This window comes from Podarcis raffonei, chromosome 8 (assembly GCF_027172205.1).
Source record: "Podarcis raffonei isolate rPodRaf1 chromosome 8, rPodRaf1.pri, whole genome shotgun sequence".
Lineage (NCBI taxonomy): Eukaryota > Metazoa > Chordata > Lepidosauria > Squamata > Lacertidae > Podarcis > Podarcis raffonei.
The window spans coordinates 71,487,831-71,506,148 of NC_070609.1; the positions used below are offsets into that span (position 1 = coordinate 71,487,831).

Here is an 18,318-nt window from a genome sequence, read left to right on the forward strand (position 1 = left end):
GTGACCAGCATGACTAAACTGCTTCTGGCGCAACGGAACACCCTGACGGAAGCCAGAGCGCATGGAAACACCATTTATCTTCCCACCGCAGTGGTACCTATTTATCCACTTGCACTGGTATGTTTTCAAACTGCTAGGTTGACAGAAGCTGGGTCAGAGCAATGGGAGCTCACCCCATCACGTGGATTCGAACTGCCGACCTTCCAAGCAGCAAGCCCAAGAGGCTCAGTGGTTTAGACCACCGTGCCACCCGCTCCCTCCCATAATATAGTGTCCCAGGGAGATAGAGGAGATGGCTGAAAATAGTTGCCAACTCAGACATTATGCAAAGCCATGTTTTGTAAATCCACTGCAAATCTTGGTGGCCTGTGACAAAACTTGGATGGTGAGCAGCACCATGATTAAGCTTCTTTAACCATGGTTTGGCATGGTGTCTGAATTGAACCACTGTGTCTGTTATGCCAGATCTAACAAAAATGTTTTGGGGGATAAACAGCCAATAGTTTACCAGGTGAATCTGTGACACCCACACGTATATAGATTGCTTGACTGACTACTTTGTGCATGTTTGAAATGTGAATTATAGTACTTCCTTTATAAGCTGTTTGTTATGCACCTGAAGTAACTAGTTCTGATGTTACTTCAGTGCCGACTTCCACTGTCGGCATGCTTCTATGACTACAGTTGCTTGCAGATGTGAAGATTTCCTTCTGCACAGATGGACATGAATTGCAGTCTTTGCTTCCTAGGAAGAAGAAATTTTTTAAAGGCCACCAAGTCATCTTGGTTGTCTTCAGCTCCAATTAAATTGTTGATTTCTCCTGAAACGGGGCCCTCAGCTTCAAATGCAGCAAGAGAGCATACAAGACACTTGTGAACACACCCACAGGAGCCAAGGGGCCATGTATCTAAAAAGCAGATTGCTTCAAATGTAAAATTGGCGAGGGGTTGGGGAGGTGTAGTTTATAGCACAAAAAGGGCCTGCAGGAAGGAAAGGAGGTTGGCTGTTTTTCTCACAGCTAGGCTCATCGTTAGTGGAACTCTTCTATTAGGGGACAAAGCAGTGGGTGATGCAAAGGTGTTCTATGCTCTGCACCCACCTACTCAGACAGGCCTGTCTTCAAAGACACTGGTCTGCTTCTGATGTGTGGGAAGCCCTAAGGCAGGGGTGGGGTTGGGGGAAACCAATTGCAGCCCAAAGGCCACATTCCCTTTTGAGCCAACTTCCAAGGGCCACATCATAGTAGTGGATGGGGCCAGAGGCAAAAGTGGGCAAAATGACAAATGTAAACTTTACCACTCTGCAGTAGGCTAGTTTCTGTACACACTCACACATCCCTTTCTGCCTTCCATCCTGAACACTGTGAAGCATTACCAGAGTTCAAGGACACATACCATACAGGCAAAAACACTCAAGGAAGGTGTGAAGCAAAGCCAATGAGGGATGTTGCCTGGGGAGAAAGTCCCTAGGGCTAGACAGAGAGGCCCGACCTGAAGTTCCCCATCCTAAAGGAAGGTAAGCAGGATTCCTGCATTGCAGGGCGTTGGGCTAGATGACTCTTGGGGTCCCTTCCAGCACTGCAATTCTATGATTCTGGGGAATACCAGATACAGAAGATGGCGCCTATCAGTCTGAGATTTCTAGGCAGCTCAGTAAATTAAGTGCTGTTCTGCAGATGTCTTTGCTGAGAACTTCCATTGGTCTCCCAAACATCAATTCTAACTTGTTAATTTCTCAGTGAATTTTGCTGTTGTGTGCAGATTGTTTCTCATGCATATCCTTTGCTATTCTTCTGAAACCACCTAACCTTTGGTGTGCGGCTCCAGATCTGCAGTGTGCAATCTGCTGCTCCTGGATAACACAGGCCTTATTGTTGGTGGCGGCTGCTTAAAATCTAACACCAAAGGCGAAACATCATCAGATAAACTTTCTGCAATGTGTGTTTTCAGTTGTCGCAGCAGATGTCCATCTGTAAACCATTCTCGGTGAAGCCTGACTCATCTCTCATGTCCTATAATTAGTCCCATAATTTACATTTGGAATGAGACACAGTGTTCTCTCTGGATGGCATTCTCAGTTTGTAGAACAGGACTGCATTATGTACTGTGGTGTGGTTAGGAGTGTGAATGAGTGTGTGTTGTGTGGTGGGGGGAGCAAATGAGCCTTTCATGAGGAATGATTGTTCTCAGTTCTAGGTCGGTTGAATCAGTTTTGGGTGTTGTGCTATAATAAACTCAGTTGGGATCTGGTGGATGAAGAGCATTGCTGGGCCAAAGTGTGATCATCTGCTGTTGGGAGACGAGCAGTGACTGGTGCTTTGAGAGTCTTGAGTAAGAGTTCAACCCCTGTAGCTCTGTTTCACTGGTCTCTGTTCCTAACCCAGGGATTAATCACTGTAGTACTATCTGGATGCTGCTAGACTCCAGCTCCCAACATCCCTGACCTTTGGCCTTTCTGGACTGTGGCTGTTGTGAGTCCAGTAACATCTGGAAGGCACTACATTAGCTACCTCTGTGCTAGGCTAAAGGATGGAGTGAGGGGAAGGGAAACAACCTCACTAAAATCTAGGGTTTTTATGGATTGTCTTCCACTGCAGGGTACATACTGTGGTACAGAAGACTCCCATAAGTCTCTCTCTTCCACTACAAGGGGTTCAGTCACTGGGGTGGACCTGGGTGACTTAAGGAGCTTTCGAAATGTGTTTACAGTAGTTAGCTGGTTCACGAAAACTGATGCGATGCAACAGGGTTTCAGCTCCAGAATACGTGAAGAAAGCAGTGATCTCTGGGCACTACTAAAATGCCTTTTAATGTAAAGAAGGAAATTGCATTGTCCTGGCTGTTTGTTGTTTTTTGCTAAAGCAAAGAGGTGTGAGATCAATCCCAATAGCATACGGTCAGCAGGCAGAGTCATATAGGTGCTCATATTTTGTATCAGTTGAATGCTGTGGTGCTATATTCCTGTTTGAAATGCCATCTTCAGGATAAATTAATACAGTGTAGCAAAGGAAGGCAACGCTGCATTCCTGTCAAATGATCCAGTTATGTTTTAACTGCTATATAATGTATTCTCAAAGACAGTACTGTCAACTGCACTGGGAAATCCGCAATCCAGTCTCTTAAATGGCATTGGCACTTTTACTTGGCTCTGCCTATTACTGTTCTGCAGGAAAGGCAAACAGCTAATTGAGAGTTCACTTCACACCTTTTCCCTGAGGGCAGCCTCTGGCAAGGCAGAGGTAAATAGGGGATAGATGTTCTTTTCAAAGATGAGTGCCAAGCAGTTTGTTGACTTGGGGTGCTTCCAGTTGGGTGGATGTGTTGTGGGATCTGTGCTGCTCACATGTGCAGATTTTTCGGTGTCCATGTGACATTGTCAGCATCAAAACACCAGCCTGTGTTTTCTTCCATTTAACCCAGATTAGCCCTTTTGTGAAAAATCTGATGTTTTAAAAACAACCAATTGCCAGCGACCAATTTGTGTTATCTGAATAGCCTGTTAGGCTCCCATCTGGAATCACGTTTGGTCTCTGCTTCACTGGGTCTTGTTCAGTGCAAAAGATTTAAAAAGCAGCAGAGCTCTTTCACAACAGAAGTCTCTTGCTTTGCTTAGCAGAGTACTGCATGCCCACTGAGTTATAAAGACCAAGGCTGTGTACACTCACTGTATTTAAAGCACTCCCACTACAGCCTGGGAACTGTAGTTTATTCCTCCCAGAGCTACAGTTCCCAGCATCCTTAACAAGCTACAGTTCCCAGAATTGGGAGGGGCATGCTTTAAATGCATGGTGGGAATGCATTCCAAGACACATGCTGGGGAATGTGCTGTAAATCAGAAACTCTTGAGCTTCCGCTTGCTTGCCCAAGCCAGTTTTCTAGTTTCTGGTAACTGTCAGCTAGTATATTTTGAAATACTGCTTCTCAGTATACTAAAGCAAGTCTCAGCAATTAAAAATTCAGTGCACAATTCTGTATGTAAATTGAAACATGGGTCTGCCACCAGGCTTGTGAACTAATAAAATGGGAGGGGGGAAGGGAGTAGAGCAGGGGTGTCAAACTCAAATTCATCGGGGGGCCGCATCAGCAGTTTGGTCACCCTCAAAGGGCCGGTTGTATCTGTCACATCACAGGATGGCATGCGCTCAATATAAAAACAAGTGGAGGTTTCCTGAATGCATGTAAAGTGGAGGTTTCCTGTGTAGAACGGCCGGCGCTACACGGGCCACATGACGAGGTCTGGCGGGCCGGATTCGGCCCGCGGGCCTTGTGTTTGACACCCGTGGAGTAGAGGGTGAAAGGAGTTGGATGTGGGATCTACTTGGCAGTGCCAGCAAAAAATGAGAGCTAGGCTTTTACATTCTGTTGTGGGGTCAGGCTTATGTTTCTCTGTTGCTTCTCTTGTTGAGGGGGCAATTATGTATTATCCCTATGGTCTTTAGGCCCCTGCCATCAGCCAGAGTACTAAGTGGCCTTCCTCTTGTGCCTGCAGATACAAATATTGGTCTGGTTTGCTTGTCATGCTAAGCCAAACCATAGCTTGGCAGAGCCTCTGGGAGAGGATTTCCTTCTTTCTGGTCATTCTGCTGCTGCATCCAAACCAGGACATGGTTCTGCACGCTCTCCCAGGACTAACTGTGAGCTATAACCAAAGTTGGTCCTAGGAGTTACGGCTTGTAGTTTGTCCTGGAGAGCAAAACCATAAGCCCAGGTTTGGAGCAGAGTAGCCACAGTCTCTCTGAGAGCCTGCAGTTGTGCTAAGCCAGGCATCCCCAACCTTCGGCCCTCCAGATGTTTTGGACTACAATTCCCATCATCCCTGACTACTGATCCTGTTAGCTAGGGATCATGGGAATTGTAGGCCAAAACACCTGGAGGGTCGTAGGCTGGGGATGCCTGTGCTAAGCCATGGTTTTGGCCTAATGTCAACAATCAAACCGGGCGGTTGTTAGTGACATTGCTGCATTAAATTTAGAAGGTAGGCCCTAGTTTTTAAAGCTTGAGATTAATTGCCATGTATAATTATTTATTTGGTCCAGGCCTAGGCAGATGTCATGTGGGAGAGTGCATACATTAATCAACTTTGCCTTCTTGCTTCCCTGCATCTTCCTCCACTCTCACATGGTCAGCAACAAAAGCCAGCAGAGGGGAAATGAAATTACAAGTATTAAAAGCAGCCAAATTCATTCATTTTCCATTTTTGGTACTGCAGCAGCTGTGTGACTCGGCAAAGTGTTTTGCTGCTATCCAGACCCCTTTCTGGTAGCAGTGGTGGGAAATCCCTCTCACTGGATTGCCTCAAAAGCTGGTGCTTTAAAATTTGAACACTCTGTCTGGCCCTGCTTTAGGTTACTTCTGCTCAATTTCACTGATTGTCATGTACAGTTTCCAAAATGAGTGACTTGAAGCTTGCAGTGAACTTGGGAAATATTGGCGGCCAAGTCAGAAAGGTGCCAAAACACGGGAGTCTAGGAAATTGTCTTTTATATCTCACCCCAATTCCCCCCCCCCCCACAAAAACCCCTTTCCTGGACCTGCAAGGAGAGACTCTTATTTCCAGCAACATAAAAGGTCTCTGATAGTCACAAATAAGGGCTGGTAACTATGTGGAAGAGCACTTGAGTTGCACATGAAAGGTCCCCGTTTCTGGCATTCCTAGATGTGGCTAGGAAACAGCCCTCTCTCAGATTCTGGAAAAACTGTTTTTAGCCAGGGTAGAAAATACTGGGTTAGATGGACCACTGAGATTACTCTGTCTAAGGCAGTTTCCTGTGGATGCAGTAGTCTCTTAGGCCTATCTGTCTGATTCTGCTAAAACACAAAGTATAATATTTAGTTTTTTGGGAATCACTGCTTTTTTTTTGTAATAGCAAAGTATCTAGTGACCCTTATTCTGTGACTATGCTGGAAATGTATGGGCAGCATCTGGTTGAATTACCACAAAGCTAGTGAGGTTGCCCAGTAACAGTTAAGTAAAAGGTAAAGGTAAAGGTACCCCTGCCCGTACGGGCCAGTCGTGTCCGACTCTGGGGTTGCGCACTCATCTCGCTTAAGAGGCCAGGGGCCAGCGCTGTCCGAAGACACTTCCGGGTCACGTGGCCAGCGTGACAAGCTGCATCTGGTGAGCCAGCGCAGCACACGGAAACGCCGTTTACCTTCCCGCTAGTAAGCGGTCCCTATTTATCTACTTGCACCCGGGGGTGCTTTCGAACTGCTAGGTTGGCAGGCGCTGGGACCGAGCAACGGGAGCGCACCCCGCCGCGGGGATTCGAACCGCCGACCTGACGATCGGCAAGTCCTAGGCGCTGAGGTTTTACCCACAGCGCCACCCGCGTCCAACAGTTAAGTAGACAGAGCTTTTTGCCCTTTCCTATAACAAGGAGAATAAATTACATTTTGGAATTTAGAATGATAGCGCATGCGTGCTTGGAACAGGTTGAGGAATTTGGCTTGTGTTGATGTGGAATACCATCTCTTAGTAAAGGGTATAAGTAGCCTTGTTGATTGATAAGTGAATGGCGCTTGCCAGTGAGTTGTAGTGAGCATTCAAGATGAAAGTCAGCTTGAGCAAAAGAGCAAACAAATCCTGGAGTAAAGTGGGATTGAACACACTGAGAGTTCTTTTGTGCCAAGCACACCACTTGGGCATCAAAAGTGCAAGGCATTGACTCCTTTGTAGTGGGCTTCTCTCAAGGTAAGTGCATCACAAAGTATCTTAAAATGATCTGCAGATTTTAGTTGTTTGTTTATATGTACACCATTCCTGTGACACTTAATATTTTTAAAATTTTCTTAAGTGGTGTACAAAAAACTGAAGCGACAACAGACAACTTGAAACAAAAATATTACAAAAATACACAGTTACATATGAAACTTTGTACATTAATACAAAGTTACTAATATATAAAAATCTATAGCGTTTCATTTTCCTTCTGACACAACCTCCCTCTCAGCCTCCCGGTTCTCACCCAGGGTCCAAACAAAACTCAGCTTACCCACAAAAGTATCACGATAAGAAGAGTTCCTGTAAACAGCAGACATTGCCCTAGTCTCTTACTATAGACTTGCTTTTTATGGGCAGGCCCAAGGTGGATGGTAGCTTATGTGCCTGTCAACTTAATTGACTAGAAAACCACCACATGGACCTAGCGCAGGTAGAAATATCCTTGTCTCTTAGCCATAGTTAAGAGGTGGCCTCTTCTCTTCCCTTTTCAGCATTGGTGGTGTAATTATGATTGTGGGTATGTTGGACGCTAATCATGGTTAGCTTTAAATCTGAGTTTGAGGTGTGGGATTTAAAGTGGATGCACACACTGGCTAACTTCATTGTAGATACAACATTACACGTTAATGCTGTAGGTGAAGGTCTGGACTTTGGTGAGATGGAAAGGAAAGGAGTGTTAATGTCTAGCAGTTGTTCCTGATCTAACCATGGGTAAGAGGCTTGGAAATGTTGAATCAGCAGTGCCAGAATGTCTGCTTTTATCTTATTTTGTTTGATCTCAGACAACAGGCAGGTATCCTCACTGCAGAAATATCACCTTTTTCCTTTCATGCTGTCTGCACTAAAAGTTCAACATTCTGTGCTATTTGCAGTATTTATGCTCTTTAGTCAAAAAGTCCCTCTGAGTGGCTTACATGCACATTTATTGAGTAACTTCAGAAAATTTCTCTTAAGTCTGGTTTTGCTGGTCATGGTGAGCGCTAGCCCTACTTTCAACCCCTGGGATCTTATTCAGCCATCTCCCTAGCCTCTGAGATTTTAGCAGACATTACCTAATATTTGTAGCAACATGGATTAGAAATTCACTCTCTTAAAAACTAGCTGAAGTAGGAACCACATTTAGGTGATATTTAGGTGCTTTCTACACAACACTATGAAAGGAATAGGGAACATGTGGCCCTCCGGATGTTGGACTAAAACTTCCATCAATCCCATCCAGCATGGCCAATGGTTAGAGATGATGGAAGTTGTAGTCCAGCAACATCTGGAGGACCACAGGTTCCCCATCCCTGTGGATGTAGCTGATTTATTTGATACTATATCTCCTTGTCTCCGGCATCTGGTAACCATTCTTTCAGGTAGTGGTTAAGACCCACAGAGGGGTCTTACCCTGACATCAGGTGGGTTGCATTAGTGGTTCTACTACCATGTTAAAAACAGTTTGGTGGGAAGCTGACTAAAGGTGGGAGAATAGAGGGTGACTAGATAGAGGGACATTCTTCAACTTGCCACCTAATTTGAGAAGCTTGAGCCTGACATAAATTTCCTCTGCAGCACCTGTTTGGGGCAGCCTTGTATTTAGGTGCTAGCCTGATACCCACAGGTGAAACAGTTCCATGGAGGCAGGTCACTGGGGTGGCAGAGCAGGGGTGGAGGCCTCTCCCTCCTTTGCCAGTTCACAACAGGCTAGTAGACTTTTTTTTTTTTGGCCTGTTTACAAGGCTGTACCAGTGTCCATTAAATCTGGAAATAAAAGCAAAAGAGAGATGTGGACATACACAGCAAAATAACAGCACCCTCCATTTATTTGTTATAGATTGAGGTTACGAATGTGTCCTGAATTCAAAAGTGAAGTTTATTTTTTTTCGCAGTATGCATCCAATCATTTATGTTTGACTGCTTATACTTGGTTATTCCGCCGGTGTTAGAGCTCCCTGTTGGGAATGTGTTACGTGTCCAAGTGGCAATTATCTGTGTGCAGGAGAGCACTTCCATGAGCAATGGCACTTGTGTAACACTGTTTGGTAAGCATTTATGCAACCTCTGCATTGTGGCTCTCCCACTGAGTGGCATTAACACAATTCCAAACCACTTATTTTCCAGCTTTGAGTGAGGCTAATAATTTCCTAGAAGTGACACAGGCGGCGGCAATAATAAAAAAACCTTTACCAACAGTAGTTACTCATGTTCTAAGTCATTCGTTTAATGATTCACTGGTTTACGCTTGGGATGTTTTCAGAAATTATCCCTGCAATCATAAGGGCTAAACAAATTTTAAGTACACATGAAAGAACAAAAGTGGTTCCGGTTCCCCTTGGTGAGAAAGCGTCTAGAAACACGTTCCCCACAAAATAAGGGCAGAACGAATTTCCTTGCAGTGCTGCTGGTCTTGAGTGGTTAAATATTTCCACTTGATGATCAAAGCAGTAGGAAAAGCACTTGGTGATTGGTCCAAAGTGGTTTGTGACTTGCTTAGCAGGGAGGAAGTTTGAACCCTGGTGCATGTTTCATAACCGCTCCAGTGTGGGGCAACTGACTTCAGCTAACTTCAAATGTTCTCTTTGTTGAAAGCCAGTTTCTGTTGAGAGGAAGTGGCATGTCAAAGGGTTGCCTGCCTTGCAGCAGTGGGGAGAAAATTCATAACAGCTAATGCCAGGTGATGTGCTGAAAACCGACTCCAGGCTATAGTATTGTGAGTGGAAGAAGTTGAGAGCTCCTGTTGTGCACTAATAACTGAGCACAAAACACAGACGTTATAATTCTGGTTCAGGCTTGTGGTCCAGCTTCAGCTTCCTGTTTATAGCTTTGCTTTGTGTTTTTAAAGCATTTAATAAAACCTAAGTGTCACAGTCAAAGCGTCTCAGACCCCTCAAAGGTTAGAGTGGGTGGTGAAGAATCTTTATTCAGCCAGAGGGCCATGTTCCCTGCTGGACAGCTTTTCAAGGGGTCACCTGCCATGGGTGAGCAGGACCTCAAGCCAAAGGGGGTGGGGCAACAGAAGCAAATACAACCTTTGTACACGGTAGGCTGATTTTTACACAGTAACCTTCTGTAGCCTCCATCCAGACAAGCAGGAGGCATTATTGGAGTTCAAGGGCAAATCCCTGTCAGGCAAAAACAGGAGGGGGTGAAGCAGGGCCATTGAGGGTGTGTGGTCTACGGAGAGTTCCTTGGACCAGAGGCCTTGAGGGCCACATTCTGCCCTCTAGCCTGAGATTCCCCACAACTGACTTAGAGCAGCTGGTCCTTCCTTTCTCTATGTCTCATTGAGTGTGTGAAGAGATAGCCTAACCTACTACTTTATCCTCCCTCAAGATTAAGCCCCCACCTTCTTCTGGACTCTTCACTTCCTCCTTTCCCTAATTCCCCTTGAGGCTTATAGGCCAAGAGGAGGAGCTGGGAGCCTCTTTTCAGCTTGGCCCTTGTGCCCCCTTGCTGATTACTGGTTGAACTACTTGTGAGCAAGCAGCTGGTCTTGCGGCATTCCCCGCTACCCCCATTAAAAAATTACAGAGCTGCTTAAATGCAGGTTTGAAATTAATGTAGCAAGGTTGGAGGCCAAAGCAGAGATTCTGGAATGGCAAGGCTATGGAGACAAACCAGATGCAATACGTCTAGTGCCCTTTCCTAATTTTTCACCTAAAGTTGCTTGGCCTGTAACCACCATCCTGTTGTGACTTATAACAAGCACCTTAGAAATTCTGGGAACCCATGATCTGGTTTTCGGACTGTGGGAAAGCTCGCTTTCTGGTTGTCATTTAGATTTTCCCAACACTGAGAATATCACTGAATCAGAAATATATTCATGATCTAAGGCCAAGGACCCGCCAAGTGGCTCGGCTGGGTTGGTCCCGGCCCACTGGCGAACAGAACACCCATCATTGCACAGATTCCTATCTAGAGGTCTAATTTCCAATACAGGATAAGAGAAGACCCTGGCTTGTATCCTCTCTTAGTCCTACTCGGAGTAGACCCATTGAAATGAATAGGCATGACTAACACAGGAAGTCCAGTGGGTGCTCTGAGTGAAATTTGGATATAGCCCTTTGCCTCTTTCCCTATCTGCATACTGCAGAATGTGGGGGAAGGAATTGGTGGTAACGCTAAATAATGACTGGCTGGTAAACAAAGCAAAACACTTGACTTCCTAACCAAGTAGCAGCTAGATAATAAAGTAGGCTGCTCTGTTTACTTTACTATCTTTACTTTACTATCTATCTTCTGACACCCACCCCTTTTGCTGACAGCAACTATCCAGGCAGCAATGCACATGGAGTTCTATGTCACACAGCAGTTCAGAAGTGTTACTAGTCAGCCATTATTTTTGACTGCTTCCAGTTCCCCTTCTTCTTGGCATGCAAAGGGGGCTTGATTCTTGCCTTATTTGTGTAGGATATGGGGTAAGCAAGAAATGGGGTGGGGGTGATCCTGACTGCTTCAAAGAGGATCATGCTTCAAAATACAGTTGAAATGAGACCTGTGGGAGTAAGAGACAAAAACGCCTCTCAAAGTAGTTAACTGTGTAGAATGCAAAATGAGAGATCTGTGGTGCTGAGGTGTCATGGTCACTAGAAGGCAGTGAGGACTTGCTCATGAGAAATGGATTTGTTGATACATGTGCATGAAAGAACATTGTGGTTGAGGATGAAGATACAGTAATAATAGGAGCATCCACTCCCTGCATCAACCATAATTCTTTTCCCTCTCATTCCCTTACGTGGCTCTACATCCGCTTCCCAACCAAGTTGTGACAAGCTGCTAGCTTTAGAATGGCAGAAATATTTTTAGGGAGAGAAATTCTTTTGTTTTGTTCCCTGGTGGGGAAAAAACAGCCTTCTGTTCATTTAAACAAGTGGGTCTCTTGTTTAAAGTGCCCCCCCCCGGCATGATCTGTAATAGGGAAATGTTCTGTGCTGGTACTTCTGCAATCCAGTTTGCTCATGTAGAAGGAGAAAAGTAACTAAAAATAGTGCTCGGCATTCACTGCAAAGCTGATTTTATTTTGGAGATTGCTGGGTTCTCTTTTAAAACGTCACATGTTCTTTCTGAAATGGCAAATCCAGGCCCTTGAGGAAGACTTGTCTTTGAGGGTCAGAATTGCTTTCTGCTTAATGGCTTAATTGAGGAGTGCTTTAAAATCGGCCAGTCTTCTGAAAGAGCTGTGATTAAGAGCATTTTTTTTTAAAGTATGTGAAGCCATAGAAAAGTTACACAAGATCTCTACTTGTGTCATTTTCTCTCTCATTGAGTGAAATTCTTGTCTTGGTTGCTCTTATGAGAGCAACAAAGTTAAAAATAGCTGATTATGTTGGGAATAAGTAGCAAAATCAGAAGCTGTCATATTCAGAACCTGAATAACCAGCACAGACTGCTAGATTGCTTATTCTGCCGTAAGGGATCAAGAAGTAATGCTTGAGAGGGTCTTCTCTGAGGTGGGCTCTCAGATTGTGGAATGACCTCCTTTCTGATGTGCATCTTGCGCCATCTCTGTATGCTTTCTTTGCAGTAAGTGCACCTCTGTGCCCAGGCCTTTGGTTATTGCCCTGTCCTGCTGTTTCCCTTCTGTCATTGGTGGGTTGTGGTCTTATTTTATGTTATCAATGTAAAATTATACTTGATTTTCAATGGTGACAATTTTGTAACCCGCCCTGGGACCATTAAAAGTGGGCTGGAGCATTTCAAATGTAGAATGAACCTGTGAATTAAACCTTCCAGTGGTGCAGTAGCCTCAGTATTTTCCAGAGTTTCTCTTATTTATCTTTCAGATTTATAAATTGCTTCATAGCCAGAATCTATTGAAGCAGTGCATAATAAGATAAAATGAGGTAAAGCACAAAAGCACACACTTAAACAATAAAACTAATTCTTAAATTTGCGCAGTTAATATTCCATAAGTGATTCAGGGAAAGGCTTATTTAACAAATATACCTTCAGTAGCTTCCTAAGCATCAAGATACTAGGTACCTGTTGGATTCCAGAGGGTTGTGTAGTTGCTATTTACTATGTATTGTTTTGGCATGTAAACATGAATCCATCCAGAATAATTAAGCTTCCCTCTTTTTTCCCCTTTTTGTCTTTCAGTAAGCGTGGCTTCATTGTTCGATCCTTTGGGACGGGAACTCATGTGAAACTGCCAGGACCAGCGCCGGACAAGCCAAACGTTTATGATTTCAAAACGACATACGATCAGATGTACAGTGACCTGCTTAGGAAAGACAAAGAACTGTATCCCTGTGGAATGCCCCTTTCAAAACCCTGCTGTTCACCTTTCCGAAAGCTGTTCTTCGCACGTTTGCATAAGGAATATGCTGCTACTTGACTGTGGCAAGGTCTTGGTATTTTTCCAGTTCTAGGCAGGTGCTTCACATGATTGAAGGGCTCTTACCACATCCCTTTAAATGCTCTCTTTACCCTCCAACCCCCGGTCCATTAAGTAGTGGTGCATGCGGTAGAGGAGATTTGACACTTTCTTGGGATGTGATTTGCACTTCTGTGCTCTGGGTGACTATGTTAGGTTGCCCCCATAACTGGCTACTCAAATGGCAATAACTCTATAGGCATGAAATTCACTAGGAACCTGACAGCTGAAGGTTTTGGCTTGATAACCCAATTCCTGACCGTATACAGCTGCTTTCCTTTCTGGCCATTCTCCCTCTTAGTTTTCTGCCCTCTCCCAGATTTTCCTCAAAACCATTCCCATCTCCTGATTCATTCCCCAAATCCCCCTGCCCCCTTTGGCCAGCCCTGACCCCCAGGCTCCTGTTGACCCTTCTGCCTTTCCCACCTCTCTGTGACATCAGGGGTAGCTCAGCCACTGATTGCCAGAGACCACCACTACAAAATCTGCTTTATAATATATATATATAGAGCTGCTCAGACGCTAAGCATCTTATCTCTCCCCCCCCAAATTGTACTGGAAAAAGCACTTTGGACATTGTCCTTCAGAGAGAGCTACAGTAGAAACATTTTGTCCTAGAATAATTCAGTTCAATGTGGGTTCCCCCAGGATGATCAGAGCTAGTGTAGCATCTTTCCTGCACTAACAGGTTTAAAATATACCCCCCATTGGATGTGTGAACCCTACTGTGAATGGATTGGAGCAGTACAACGAGTGGTGTGAATGCATCCTTAGAAACAGTGTGAGGGTCTGGCACCTTTCCCACATGGCCTGGCAAAGATTTGTTCTTTGCAATGAACTGGCTGTGGACTACAAGTTCAGGCAAGGAAGCAGGTAAGAACTATAAAAGTAGACCAGCCTGTACCTTGACCAAGATGGAGGTGTGTGATTAGGTGTCACCCCCCCTTTCAGAGCAGCTAAAATGCAGGTCCTGCAACTCTTCAGTACACTCATCCATATTCAACTCTCGCATATAGACTTAGATGTTCTTTCTGGTGCATCTCAAAGTGTTCAGGATCCATTGGTATCCTGGATTTACTGGGGTGGTGTTTTTGTCAACCTTGGGGAGGAAATTAACCCTGCTTAAGTAAAAGCATGCCTGCTCCTCTCCTAGGATTAACTAATGGCATTTGTAACAAGAATGACACGCTTTCAAAGGTGTGTTTGGTCTAATGGGGTTCCCCCTTCATCTCAAATATTACCTGCCCGAATTTTAAAAACAAAAACAGGAAAACTGCATACGCTTTGGAAACAAAGGGACTTTAATGAGTTCATTACCAGCCAAAGGTTTAGGCTGTAGCAGCCCTGGAACTTTTCTAATACCAGATATGAAACTCACATCTTTTGGGAAGTGGAATTTAAAAGTAACCTTTCCAGGTACCTTAGCAGCTGAGGACAGCCAGGAAAGTGTGCCTCGCTTGAAACCTGGGGCCAGTAGTTCCTGATACTTCCTTTTTCTCTGGAGCTTGAACAGGAAGTAATGAAAGGGATTGGCCAGGAGGGACAGCACTGTTTACATTCTCAGAAGGCTCAAATAGGTTAAAAGAAGATGACATCTAGAAATAGATGCTTAAAAAATTAGCATAAAGCTGGTCGCAGGCTGCTGAGTTGAGAGGATATTGATAACCAAATACCCACAAGGTCAGTACAGAGAACGGTCTGGCAGTAAGAGGTCCTCATTTCGTCTCCTAGTCTAGCTTTAGATCGTTAAAGTGATTGTCAGAAGACTTGAGGGAGACATCGGGGGTCCATAAATCCACATGTTTTTGGGCAGAGTATCAGCTCTGTGTGCGTGTGTTAACTGGTGGGACACCATTAAACCTGAGAGCCTACAGCTCCCAGTAGTTACGGTTTTCATTTTGTTTCAGGCTTTCCTTAAACCCACATCGCCACGTTTCTCTTTGGGGGCCGCATACACCACACCTGGAGCTTTTCATTTAGGGGGTGTCTCGTTTTATAAAAGGATTTCCCCATCACCAGTAATGCTGTATGTGCCAGGGCTTGAGGAAACTTGGAAGGACTGTGGTGGGGATTGAACTGGGAGCCTGTAGCCCTTGAGCTTCTCTTGTAGGTATAGTTCTCACTGAGGTCGCAGAACTGTGTCTGGGCCCTTCTACTGTAAGCTGGGAGGTGGGGGATGCAGAATCCATTGATGGAATATAATCCCTTTGATGGACCACGGGTCCATCAAGCACCACGCTTTGTCTGCCATGGTGCCTAGATGGCTCCAGATCACAAGCTGGGCATGTCCCACTAGAGGTAATACTGGTTCTGAACAGTTGAGTGTCTCTCTTTAACTATCATGGCTAATGGCAGACAAATCCTCCGTGAATTTGCTCTTCTGAGTCACTGGCGGTTGTCACACCCCCAAGTAAGTTATGCATTGTTTGAAAGATGTGCTTTTTCTTCTACCTGTCTTACTTCTGCTGCTACTCAGTTTCAGTGGGTGACCTGAGTGCTAGTGCTGTGACAGAAGAGACGAATATTTCTGTATCCATGTTTTTTCTCCACATCACACACAATCCTCCTACTATCATTCCCCATGTTGGTGACCTGCCCCACAAATTAAATTGTCCCAAATTAGCCAGGGATGGGAAACTTTATGGCACCCCAAAGAGTGATAGGAGTTGTGGTCCAACAACATTGGGAGAGCCACAGTTTCCACATTCCTGCCCTGCACATGGAAATGTAGCTGGTTTTGGAGAAGGTGCGATTAGTGCCCCTTCTTGGCATTCTGTGTGCAGGGATTTGGGGCAGGGGTTAATACAGTCCAGACACAGTCAAGACCTCAGTGAGAATTAGCACCCAAGAAGCAGCACGAAAAAGGACTGGTCCCATAACATACCTCATATGGTTGGGCTAGTTTTTGTTTTAAATATACTTTTTTCCTGAGTTGGTGACCATCTCAGTGGGGCACTAGCGATTCTGTTAGAAAATGGGGAAGACTTTACCATAGACATTTTGAGGATCTATGTGATGGTTGCCTTTCTTGTTAAAATGATTTGTTGTACTGAGAACATAACAATTAAAAAAGAAATACAATTGGCCCCCTGTCCACGCTCCTGGAGTTGCTTTTTTCTTAGTTCAGCGCTGCATTGAGAGGCAGAACTGTGGCCACCAAGCACTCCTTGCGATGGGGTGGGGTGGGGGAAGTGGAGCAGCCAGTTGCATTTGAGGCCCTAAGGGTCTATGAAAGGCACCAAAAAGTTTTTGGGGGTTCTGACCTCTTGTTCAGAAGGCAGTCCTCCTCTGGATTGCAGTTGAGAAGGCAAGAGCAATCTTCCACTCACTGTAAATTACCAGTTCTCTACCCCTCACCCCCACTTGCTCTCATTTTGGGGGTAGATCTACATTTGGCCTGGTGGGGTGGGGGAAATGAGATGAATTGTTCTAATAAAATAGTTGCTGCAGGATACTTGGGCAGGGAAGAATGGCTACCAAGGAGCTCTGCTTTTTAGATGGGAGAGCCCATCTTAAGATGGGCAAGTTGCGTGGGGTATCTCAAAAGAAGTGTGGATGGGAACCATCATCCAGAAGCTGTAGCTCAGGAACGGGGAACCTGTGGCCCTCCAGCCATTACTGGACTTTATCTCCCATCAGCCAATAGCCAAGGATGATTGGAGTTGGAGTTCCAGCAACTCCTGCTTCCCCAGTTCTGCTCATTTTCAGGTAGGTGAGGGCTTCTCCTTCCAGCCTTCCGTGTCTGAAAAGAGCAGCTCCTCTGTGTATAAATGGGCAAACGTTTTGTGTCTGCGCCTCCATGGTGTGTGGAAACAGGTCCGTGTCTCGGCACCAGAAGGGGGTCTCCCTGCCCTAGCAGAGCATGGAAACTAGGGTACACGGTGGACGTTTGTGGAAAGGCTTCTGCTACCCATCTTCCCCCCCACCTCCCCCCCACCCCTCCAGTCCATCTGGTCAGTCAAGGAAGCAGCCATCCCAACCAGGCAGAAAAAAGTGCTACAGCGACTTACATCAGGAAACCAAGGTAAAAAAAGAACAAGAAACAGCTGCTTAGAATGGCAACATGTATGTTTAAAAAACAACAACTTTTTTTCTACCCTTTATAGGGAAAATGGGCAGGGGTGGGGAATGAACCCCATTTGGTGTTTAATGGAAATGGAAGATACTCGTTGTTTTGGCTGAGATGACTTTGGCTGAGATGCACAACGCACAGTCATACATGCAGGGCTGCTCCCTGTTTCTCCTTTGAGAAGGTGTGGAAATGTAGGCAGCTCCATGTGTACTTGGGAGGATGAAGAGTGGCCATAGTTCAGTGATAGACCACACGCTTTACCTGCAGAAGGTGCCAGATTCCATCTTTGGTATCTTTCTAGGGAAAGGATCTTGAGCTGGAGATATGGGAAAGACCCCACAGAGAGCAATTCCCTGTCAGGAGGATTCCCAAGTGCTGAGCTACATAGACCAGCAATCTGATTTCAGTACAGTGGTACCTTGAGTTAAGTACTTAATTCGTTCTGGAGGTCCGTTCTTAACCTGAAACTGTTCTTAACCTGAAGCACCACTTTAGCTAATGGGGCCTCCTGCTGCCGCCGTGCCACCGGAGCATGATTTCTGTTCTCATCCTGAAGCAAAGTTCTTAACCCGAGGTACTATTTCTGGGTTAGCAGAGTCTGTAACCTGAAGCGTATGTAACCTGAGGTACCACTGTATAGGACCGTTCCTACACTGGAAGATGGCGCAGCCTATTTGAAAATGAACAATTTGAAGCATATTTGGATGGATAGGAGGAAATGGTAAAAGGCAGTTGTTGACGAAGCTTCAAGGTGGGGTTGGGGAAACCAGTGGCCCTCCAAATGTTGTTGGACTTCCAACTTGACTCAGCCAGCGTGGGCAGTAGTCAGGGATAAAGAGCCGGCTGTCAGGCCAAAAGTTCCCATCCCTGCTGGAAAGGTCTATGGGTGAGCAAGGCTCATCCAAATCCCACCAGTGCAGATTACAGAGCCAGCAACCCAGACAGAACACCCTTAGTGAAAGCTATTGAGGGATTCAGTTCTGCAGCCCATTAGCACCGATTCACACAAAGCCCATTTCTCATTGCAGCAGATGGTCATGTGACAAGAGTATAGCAGGTAGCACTTAACTTATTAAGCATTTATTTTATTATTTCTTTTGGATCCCACCCGCCCTCCGAGGAGCTGAAGGTGGCATACATACTTCCTCCTCACGTTATCCTCACAAT

The 18,318-nt window shown here is 45.3% G+C and overlaps 1 protein-coding gene across 1 annotated transcript in view; it reads left to right on the forward strand.

Annotated features, from left to right (window-relative positions):
- The window catches only part of SSU72 (SSU72 homolog, RNA polymerase II CTD phosphatase), a 49,477-nt gene that overhangs the window by 8,623 nt on the left and 22,536 nt on the right, over window positions 1-18,318 (forward strand). Inside the window, exon 2 of the mRNA XM_053400729.1 lies at window positions 12,803-12,946. Within this exon, the coding sequence (XP_053256704.1) occupies window positions 12,803-12,946 (144 nt within the window). The remainder of the gene's footprint in view (window positions 1-12,802; window positions 12,947-18,318) is intronic.